Source organism: Rutilus rutilus, assembly GCF_951802725.1.
Source record: "Rutilus rutilus genome assembly, chromosome: 8".
NCBI classification, from domain to species: domain Eukaryota; kingdom Metazoa; phylum Chordata; class Actinopteri; order Cypriniformes; family Leuciscidae; genus Rutilus; species Rutilus rutilus.
Genome location: NC_140222.1, coordinates 10,608,662 through 10,619,612, shown reverse-complemented (window position 1 = coordinate 10,619,612; position 10,951 = coordinate 10,608,662). Strand labels below are relative to the sequence as shown.

Below are 10,951 nucleotides of genomic sequence, written 5' to 3'. Positions count from 1 at the left end.
TTCATCAGTGGTGAATGTGAGTGATGCGACTCTCTCCTGGTACGCAGGAATCAGTGTATTGTCCAGCATCAGTGTGTGTGATCTCAGCATCAGTCTCTCTCTACCTCTGGAGGTGGAATATCAGGATAAAAACACCTACAGCTGTGTGCTGAACAATCCCATCAGCAACCAGACCACACATCTGGACATCAACACACTCTGTCACACATGTGCAGGTACCACAGCACTGATGATATATGTGTGTGTTTACTGACCTGATCTCTGTCTTCTGTTGTAGATCAGACACATTCACACACACTAATAACTGTGTCTCTTTTCCTCTCCTTCAGGTTCTTCAGTCTCAGTGTCTCTGATAGTGTTGATCTCTGCTGGATCTCTGATGATTGTTGCTGCAGTCGTGATCTTCTGCATCTGCAGGAAATGTAGAAAAACTGATCAAGGCAAGAGTTTTAAACAAGTATTATTACATGTAATGCTAAAAATATATATGTATAGCCCTAATAGACCTTAGTCAGTTTAGATGCCATGTAGATTGAAACGAGGCTGTGAAGGATAGAAGTAAAGTCTTTACAATGGCACGCACTGTAAAGGTCCTAGATCATGTCATTTTCACAACTTACATCCTTTAAAACTGTTTCATGGAGTTTTGTATACTGAAAGTTTTTTTGTCTGACAAAAAAAGGAAATGAATGTGACAAAAATGCACGTATTTCTGCTGTTCTCTGTACGTGTCAGAACAGAATCAGAATCAGAGTTATTTTAAAATTCAAATTCAAATTAGCTTTTAAACTAGCTTTAATAGTCAAACTAGCTTTAATAAGGTTACATTTACACAACACAAATCTGAACAGATTTTTCATGACATTTGAAATTGGTATTATGTAAAAATTGGTATTACTGTCATGTGGCATTATAATAAGTATTTGATTTCTGACAGCCTCTAAACACTTCAGTCTGTCATTAATATCCACTGTAATAGAATTTTTAATATTTGCATGTCTAAATGTAGTATGTCGATGAGACAGACATCTCAAGCTGCTTCACGTTAAGAGTAGCAAGGAGTTGGACCTGATCAGATAGTAGAAAAAACTGAACTCAAACTTAACATCATTTAAAGGCCAGATTTAAAATGTTGTATTATAATTATTATCTTGTGTTTTGAACAGAATGTTAAAGAGGAGGATGAAGTGGTGTATGCCGATGTCAGAAGATGTCTTCAGTCAATTCAAGATCCATGAGTCTGTGGTTGAGATTTGGGATTGGTGAGAATAACTAGAATATTAACATTAACATGTACATAAAAGTGCACTTTTATTTTTATTTTTAAGATTAAATGAAATACGTTTTCTCATACGTATTACCTCGTTATTTCATCTGACTCCATAAATGAAAACGGTTTAAATTATATTTGAGCATCATTAAATGAGTGAACGTTTGATTATTATTTTTAACTCTTTAAGTATATTTGACCCGTTCAGATTAGGAAACTATGTCGCTCGGAGGTCCTTACATCTTCTGTTTAACAAGGGTTTCAATTTCACAAGCTCGTCAGTTTTGGTCACTAAACAGAGGTAAATGCTATATACAGTACCTGAGATTGGTCGCATTCACGCTAAATATATTTTGGTATAGCCCCATGGAATTGCATACACTTGAATTTAAAGTAACCTTTACTTCAGTAGAGGTATGGCCACTACTACAGATATAAGCTGACCAACTTTACTTCTCTTATAATAGCTTTGGATTGGCCATGCCGTGGTTTCGCATGTACACTTATCTAAAGTAACATTAAATTAAAACAGAGGTAAGACCCACCCAGATATAGGTTGGTCAAGCAGCATTTGCTGTTCTAAACGGAAATTCAGAGAAATACTGAAATTACTGGCATCAGCCTTACACTAGCAATGCTGTCACATGTTATGTTTCATTGCATTTTTGTTCATGTTCCTGTGTCTCCTCTCAGTTAATTCTTATTGCCATAAATTCTCCCTGTTAGTTACCTACTGTATGTTACTGACGAATCACACCTGTATTTAGTTTTGTTCTCTGTGTATAAGTACTGTTTTGTTCAATCCTCTGTTGGTGCTTGTCAAGATATAGTGTGATTATTCTACGTCTATTCTCTTGGTGTTTATTAACCCTTGCTCCTGCACCCCCTATTTTGGTAAATAGAGCATAAATGACATACACAAAATAAAGATGTCATTCTGACAGACACATAACCAACATACTTTATGAATTTATAAAAATGATGTGGCTGTAGTGTAGACACTTAGAAACACGATGGTGAAGCCACAAGTTTGGTCATGCTTTGTTTCAAATCTGACGATGTTATCTGTAAAAAATATGAATTTTATGAGATGTTTTCTATGACCATGTCGTGTGTCGGTGTCACCCTGTTCTGCTAGGACCTGTGGTGGATTTTTAATAGACAAAATAGTAAACTGTATATTAGATTAACCATGTTACTAACATCTAACCTTACTTCCTTTTTCAGGCCTAACATTATAACGCTTTGAAACACAATGTACTTAAACTTTCTGTCCTGTGTTTTTGGATGTTGTATTTTTGCCATACCCCTTTGACTTTGGGTGTGTGAGTGTATAAATAACAAATTTAGGAAATGAAACTAGACAGGTGACTAAGTTTGAACCTTGTGATTAACAATGAAGTAATCATTAAAACAAAGTTTGCTTTACCTAGTAACAGAAGGGTTTGCATGTGAAGAATCAATCAAATTCATATCATTTTGCCATACTTCCCTATTCTATATAAACTGTTGTATTCGTGTTAGCTGATGGGATTCTCAGTGGAATTTGTCTGAGATCCTCCGGCCTTGCTTCTTCTTGGGGGAGATTCTCTGAGAACTGCTCGAGAGATCCTCCGGCCGTGATTAAAGCATTTAGAGGACATTTGCTAAAGTCTGTTTGTCGATTATTCCTGCGCAGGAAGAAAGCTAGTTAGGGAAGCAAGTTAGTTAGGTAGACTATTAAACGTCGATTGGAGACATTAGGGAACATCGATTGGAGACAGCCCAGGTGGACTTCTATGTTTTGTTTTTCATAAGAAAAAAGTGATTTCATTTAAAAAGCTTTGTTCTTTCATCTTCATCTTTAAAAACATGCAAGGCAAGTTAATTCACATAGCACATTTCCCACACAGTTTTAATTCAAAATGCTTTACATAGTCATTTAACAAAATAAAGGTAATAAACAAAAATGTAAAAAGCAGTAAAATGGATACATTCATTAAAATGCAGAAAGAAAAAAAGGGGTCTACAGAAAGAGTGCTCGATCAGGGAATTCACAGCTAAACAGATACTTTATCAACCTGGTCTGAAAACTAGCCACATAATCAGCAGTATTTATAATATGTTAATTAGAAGACAACAGTGTCACAGTGACAGATTAATTTCTAAATAAAAAAGCACAGCAACGTCTGCACTTCCTGAGAGTGCTCAGGAGGAACAACGTCGGGAAGGAGCTGCTAGTGACCTTCTACCGCTCCACCGTCGAGAGCATCTTAACTTACTGCATTACAGTGTGCCTAAGGCGGCATTCATATCGCGCCTAAAAACGCATAGAAAACGCTAGGCGCGCCACGTTCTCCTTTTTCCAAAGCGCTCGGGTGGTTGCGCTCCGGAGGCGTCTGTCGTTGCTAAGCTTGGTTCTTGTCACGTGACCTGCGGTGCGTTTGCGGCATTCTGAAAAGTTGAAAAGTTGAGATGTTTTTATCTCGATGCGGCGCGGACGCGCTTGGAAAAAAACTAGCACGGTGCTCACCGCGACCGCGTCGCTTCCATTATGAGCGCGCATACCGCGCGCCTACATTTGAAATAACGAACTTGCGCGCGCAAAAGACGCGATATGTGAATAGGCCCTAATGCAGTTTGATACAAAAGAGAATTCCCAATGACGAATGTAAAAAACAGTGCTAGCGCGCCCTCTATTGGCATCATGTAATTTGACACTCGACTAGTTAACCCTTTAGTGACAGCATATTCTATATGGGTTACACAACATTGTGCGGGAACGGCAGGGGAAGAAACAAAAAACAACACAAAACTCACTCTTGCACCCACACTCTCTCACACTTAAACACAATCTCTCTCTCACACGCACACGCACACGCACACGCACACGCACACAATAACAGCAGGCCCTGACAGGAGGAGGGCAGAGTAAAGGTACACAGGACCTACAATTTCCACACTTTTATTAGCTCCGGGTCATCATCAAACATCCTGTGTGTAATAAATTTGTGTGTGTGTGTGTGGGGGGGGGGGTGTACAGTGTGTGGTCATTGAAAATGTGTTCTGATAACTATTCTTCACAGAAAATGAGCCAAGGCCAATGTAATGGTAATTTTAATTTTCACACTCTAGGTGTGCTCCTGAATTTTCAATATAATGATTAATGTGAACACTGTGAGACAAAGGGGGAGACAGCTGAAAAGGGAACCTCTGACCCCTTGGGATCAGAGGTGGTCCCATTTGGGACTTCTGAGTTTGTAGGAATAAACTCAGCAGGATTAGGTCACTAGCAGAGAAACCTTCCCTTGTTTAGATAAGGGCCTGTGAGCAGAAGACCTTGAAGGTACTATAAAGGCTCCTCTGCCCTCCCTCCCTTCGTCGCACTTGTTTCACAGACTGTACTAATGACTTCTGTGTGGCAACTGGGCCTTCTTGCAAGAAGAAAATACTTTTTTAATGATCATTTGAATTTCAGAGTGTCTCTTACACAGTTGATGATTGTTTAATGAAAAAATTGCCACAACAGCCAATGAGTCTGAGTTTGAAAAAATAATTAATCGTATCATTTTTCTTTTGATAAAAAATTAAAACGGGTCCTGCAGACCCGAAAACCATACAAGGGTCAGTGTTACACTGCAATTCCGAGCATTCTCCCTGGTTTCGTTTCTCTTGGTTTTGGATTTAATGGCTCTTGGAGTCCCAGTTTCACTCAGACTGATGGGATTAGCACACGAATGATTTGTCTATGCAATTTGAATGATAGTGTTATGCTGATTGGGCCTGTTTTCTCTTGAGCAAGCCAGATAACCTGCCTAACCGGTTTTCACTTGATATGAGTCAGATCACTGAGAATCTCACTTTTTGTTCTGCAAATGGCTTTCGGAGCCCAAATGGCTCTTGGAGCCAAAGTCCCAGCTCCATACGTTGAATCGTTAGGCTGATTGGATTAGCAATGCAATAGACTGTTATGATGATTGAATTAGGATTGGCCAGACCCTCAGTCTAGGATGTGTTACCTAAACCTGTATACTCATTTACATGCTTTGTTTGAATTTGTCTCCACCTTCAAAAGTCCCTCCTCCTAAAATGCCTATAAGACACCAGGTAAAGTTATGTTACTTTAGATTGTTGGATGACTGCAGCAATGACAGAGAAGTTCTCAATAAAGAATAACTTCTGTTTGAACGCGATCCCAACGTCTCCTGGTCTTTGCTTCGATGAAGGATTAAGTTTCCAACACCTGTGTGTGAATACGATTCTGGATTACTTAAATAAACTGCATTTGGATCCTCAACCTTTGTGTCTCAGAGCAGTTTGTGACAAAAGGGCCCTGGATGAGTTCCATATTTGCTTATAATCCAGGAAACAAACATGTAAATGTCTTCTTTGCCAATGATAAAAAAAAAAAAATAATAATAATAATTTGCCAATGATGAAGCATGTGTGCAGCTCCAGCATGCTTAAACCCCTCTCCTGATGATGACATTATTTAATGCCATACTAATAAATAATATCCACAGTGCACAATTTGCTTTTTCAATGTTTTTATTAATTTGAGGAGTGTTTCAGAGAAGATATTGAAAAGAGATTAAAGTTTAGAAGAGATTTGATTTCAGAATAACATTTTTGTAAAGATAATATCAGAAAGATGTAGTAAACAGTTCAATCAAAGTAACTGTGGAGCAGCATGACGGTCTCACAGGTCCTTAACACAGATATAGGAGAATGATCTTGAACAGGGCTCATCGTTCCAGCAACGGTTAGCTGTAAGGTGGAATAATGAAATAAGTTATTGATTAAAGTGGTGTTAGAATCAAAATAAAATAGATCGTTCAACTTAAGTCACTTTGTGAAATCCAAATGAGTCATTTCATGTTACTGTATGATGTGAAATTGTAGGATTGTAAATTATATCTGAAAGTATTCAAATAATCAGACTGTATTCTTACAGGAAAAGTTGATCTCCAAACAGTTCTCAGGACGCTTGTAATTGTTAGGTTCTCCAGTGCACCAGTGGGTATACATAAAAAGAGTTCCATCACTCCACAACCATTGTCCATCCTAAAGAGTGAAGAGAGTGAATACAAAGAGTGAATACAAATTAAGGTCAGATTTGATGTCATGTTGTCACATGATGTATTCATTAGAAACTTTGCCTTTACTGTTTAAAGCAGAATTTTTAGTTTAGACAAACGATAGGTCTCTTTACACTCTAAACAAAAATTGGGTTCTTTTTCTACCCAAATCCTGGGTTGAGCCTTTTAGGTATTTTTGGGGGGTTATTTTATCAGTATTTGGGTAGTTTTCTTGTGTTACCCCAGAGCTTGGGTCAGACGTAACAAACCAGGGAGTGTGTTATTTATCGCAGGCTTTTGCCACAGGTGTCTTCAGGAGAGAGCACAGCACTGTCAAAATGGTGTAGGCCTATGTCTTCTGTAAAATACAGGTTTGTGTACATTTTCTTTCATCTATAAATTCGTTATTGTGCTGTATATTGTTTAATTTTATGCAAAGCAACACAGGGGCAAATACAGCAAATACAGGGGCGCGATGTGAGTCACCAATTCTACACAAGTGTCACATGACTCACGTCGGTCTTTTCGCCTGATGGAAATGCCGGATGCCTTGCATAAAATTTTATTCAAAAATATGCAGAACATAAATACATATGGTGTTAAATATGTTCTCAGAACTGTGCACTGATTGTTTATGGACAGGTTATTGAGTCATTCATATTTCGGCTACGAGTGCAGGGCGGCGGTCTGAAGTTAGAGGTTCCCCTGCTGAACACGACCCAAGTGCCGGCACAAGATCCATCGCCGTTACGGTGAAAACTGGACAACAGAGATGGGTCGATTACACTTGAATTACTTAAATGTTTATTTTTTACTTCTAATATTTCTTAAACAAGCTTAAATGTTGGCAATATGTACTAAAAATTATGTAAAAGAAAAGAATCAACTCTTATGGATTAATCAACCCAATTTGCTGTAAAATAAACCCAGCATGAGTTCTGTCCTATATTTACCCAGCCCGTGGGTTGTTTTTAACTCAGTGTTTTTAGAGTGTAGGACAGAAAATTGAACTTACTTGTACACCATCATGAGCACCAATCCAAGTACGTGTGGAAGGAGAAGGCAACAGACTCAGTAGGAAATCATTTTCCTCTTTATTATGCACAGATGCGAGATTCGCACCAATACTTTGACAGGTTCTCTAAAGAGACAGATTTTTTTTTTAGCATAAAGCAAGTGGCAACATTTTAGACATTTGCAAATAAGGTCTGCTCCACTTGATTATTTGCTCAGTACCAGTTTTCTGTACTATTTATTTGAAGAAAAGAACGTTTTAATATAAAAAATAACATTCCCACTTATAGTAGGTGTCTTTAACTAATATTACAGAAAAAAAAAAAACCTGTAAGATTTACTTTTTAAAATCCTTGTAAGAATTTGAACTAAAACATATTTTAAGTAAATTGTACTGCTCTGTTATTATCAAGTAAAATCTACTTACTATTGACCTTAACATTCATTGACATTTAATTGACACTTAACATTTAAGTAATTAAGTAAATAGTACTTAATTATATTTAATTAATTTACTTTAGTTTAGTACAGATTTATAAAAGTTGAGTAGGTTTTACTTAATTTTATATCGTTGATATTTACGCTTGAATTGAGTACTAATATAGAATTTTTCCTAACTAACTTTTCCATGTAGAAATTACATTTTTTTTTTTTTCTGTAGCATTTACTTCACCACATAATCATTTATATCAGTTTAAATTAATCATTTGACAATGCACTTATTTTGTCCATATACTGTATGTCTTTACATCTGTCTTTTAGATGTAGTTAAAGACACCTAATATAAAGTGTGACCAAATCATCGTGTTGTAACACATTACCTCTGCTGTGATCCAGTTAGCCGGTTGAGAAATGTACTTATATTTTCGGAGATCAAAATGTATCCATCCATCAGGGCTTTTTTTGGCAAAATCAACTGCATCCAGGCCATTAACATTTCTTGTAGCATCCACTTCAAAGAATGTTTTTATTTTTTATTTATGTAGCTTATTTTATGTTTGTGTGATTATGTGCTGAAAATATGTGTACTTTATACACTGTAAACCCCTTATTAATCATGAAAATATTAGTCAATGGAATATTGTACATTTCCAAAATGTTTGGAAATAAATGTCTTGGTTACCTTCTGTATTCCCCATGGAGAAGATAATGTAAAGAAGCAGACAACTTTTCAGCATTGCCATGATGAACCTGAAATGAATAAGCAGGAAAAGTTAAATGTCTGCATGCACTCATATGCTGCACACTGCAATTCTCAATGCATTTAAACACAAAGTACAACAATACTTCAGGAAGAACATTTATTCAGAACTCACTTTGGTTTTTAAATTGTTCCCTTTAGCAGATTTTGTGAAGAGCTAGAGCCTGTGCTATACAGTTCTCATATCTACTGAATGAAGAGGGGTAATATTAATACACATATCAGGAAGTAACAACCGGGTATCCTATGGGCAAAGATCAAACGTTACCATTCACGGCATATAAAGAATTATAGTAGTAATTAAGAGAGGTCAATGTTCATGTGTCTTGAGTTCCTGTATGTGTGCGAGTGTACCAGGGTTCAAGGTTCTTCACTGAAAAAAAAAATAAAAAAATAAAAAAAAATAATTCTTTTCTTTTTTTGCAAGTTTTTGCAAGTTTTTGCATTCATATTTTTTAAAGTAAATGTCACATATATGGAATTAACTAAGCTAGGTAAAATTAAAAAGCATAAGTAAATTTAACTTAGAGTTAGAGTTAGAGTTTGTGGAGTAATTTCTACTTACTCATTTGAAGTTTACTTCGCAATACTGTTTCAAGTACTGTACATTTCACTCATTCTTTGTTTGTAAATTTTACTCAATATACCCTGAAAAAATAACTTGTATGATTTACTTGATAAAATCCTTGTAACAATGTATACATTTTAAGTATATTTTCCTGCTTCTCTGTACAACTTACCTGTTATTATCAAGAACAATCTACTTAATATTGAACTTAAAATTAAGAAACTGAACTTAAAACATTTGATGTTTAATTGACACTTAACATAATTGTAGTAATTAAGTAAATATTACTTAATTATATTAAATGTATTTAATTTCACATACATAATCAAGTAACATCTACTTAACTAAGTTAAGTAAATTTAACAAAATTAACTTTTTACTCAAACAATATAACACTGAATGAAACCAAACTTTTAAAGTGTATACTTTACTTAGAAACATAAGTAAATAAAACGTCTCGGTTACGGATGTAACCCTCGTTCCCTGAGTGGGAACGGAGACGTTACGTCGGATGACGACGATTGGGGTTTCGCTTAGAAGCCTATCACCTTCGAGTATATAAAACGAGCCAATGGCAATGAAATGCCATGGGTCTGCGGAATTTGCATAGCGTAACTCCGCCCGCCGCAGGGGGTATATAAGGAAGTACGCTGCACAATGCAGACATGCCTTCGCTGAGGAGCCGAGACTGGCCCCAGGCGTTTTTCAGCGGTACAGCGGAAGTGGCAGGAAGACGTAACGTCTCCGTTCCCACTCAGGGAACGAGGGTTACATCCGTAACCGAGACGTTCCCTTTCGTGGTCACTCCGAGTTACGTCGGATGACGACGATTGGGGTTCCAGTCTAATCACGCCACCTCGGCTGTCTTCCAGTGCCCTGCGTAAGTCTGAGCTCCCTGTTGTGAGACTAGCACGAACGAAGGAGTCCTACTTAACACAGGGATACCAAGGTACACTGGGAAGCATATCTCCAGAGAGAAATATGCAATCATGCCCAGCCATGATGGGGGGGACCTAGAATACACATATGACCCAGAGGGATGCATATGGAGAATCACTGGGGTGTCCAGCCGCAGGTGGAATTTTAAACCCCAGGGGTGGCAAGGTGGCTTGCCAAGGGAAAGACACACGCTCACAAGGAGACTTACAGTGGAATACACATGTGGGGGTCGCCCAGAGGGGGAACCATGCACATGGAGGCACCTAGTCAAGCGCAAAGCTGCGTTATGGCAGATTGGCATAACTCAGGCGTTGACGTCACCAGTGCTGGAGGAACTCAGAGCTTATCAGACTCACCTGAGAGAATATCGCACGTATCCCGTCCGTGGAGAGGAATGGCGAGCAAGCGAAGACACCTGAGCAGAATCTAGCACCGGCTGGTTGAAGCGAGTACATGAGAAGAAACTGGCTCTACGCGGAGATTATAGAATCTCGCGAATGTGTTGGGTGTCGCCCAGCCTGCAGCTCTACAAATGTCTGTTAGCGAGGCGCCATGCGCTAGAGCCCAAGAGGAAGCCACACTACGTGTGGAGTGGGCTTTCACACCAAGGGGGCACGGGCGACCTTGCTGCTGGTATGCCAAAGCAATGGTATCCACTATCCAGTGAGATAACCTTTGCTTTGAGAGAGCCTTTCCCTTCAGCTTCCCACCATGACAGACAAAGAGCTGGTCTGAGGTCCTGAAACACCGCGTTCTGTCTACGTAAGCACGGAGGGCGCGTACTGGACAGAGCAGTGCCAAGGCTGGGTCTGCCTCCTCCAAGGGCAGCGCTTGCAGGTTCACCACCTGGTCTCGAAAGGGGGTGGTAGGAACCTTGGGCATATATCCAAGCCGGGGTCTCA

The 10,951-nt window shown here is 38.4% G+C and overlaps 1 protein-coding gene across 1 annotated transcript; it reads right to left on the bottom strand.

Moving 5' to 3' along the window:
* Positions 1-5,785: 5,785 nt before the first annotated feature.
* Positions 5,786-8,715, bottom strand: LOC311294842 (galactose-specific lectin nattectin-like). The gene is made up of 6 exons (XM_084415884.1): positions 8,658-8,715; positions 8,465-8,532; positions 8,163-8,293; positions 7,343-7,468; positions 6,202-6,313; positions 5,786-6,016 (listed from the first exon to the last, which is right to left on the bottom strand). Exons 2-6 carry the CDS (start codon positions 8,523-8,525, stop codon positions 5,949-5,951), a joined length of 498 nt encoding a protein of 165 aa, XP_084272010.1. The 5' UTR covers positions 8,526-8,532; positions 8,658-8,715; the 3' UTR covers positions 5,786-5,948.
* Between the last annotated feature and the right edge of the window lie 2,236 nt (positions 8,716-10,951).

Bases quoted from the DNA above. Each gene is read 5' to 3' on its own strand.
- LOC311294842 (XM_084415884.1), bottom strand. From the start codon at position 8,525: ATGGCAATGCTGAAAAGTTGTCTGCTTCTTTACATTATCTTCTCCATG. The intron at 7,469-8,162 runs GTAATGTGTTAC...CTGTCTCTTTAG, and splicing joins CTAACTGGATCACAGCAGAG to AGAACCTGTCAAAGTATTGG. The intron at 6,314-7,342 runs GTAAGTTCAATT...TTCACTCTTTAG, and splicing joins GTGCTCATGATGGTGTACAA to GATGGACAATGGTTGTGGAG.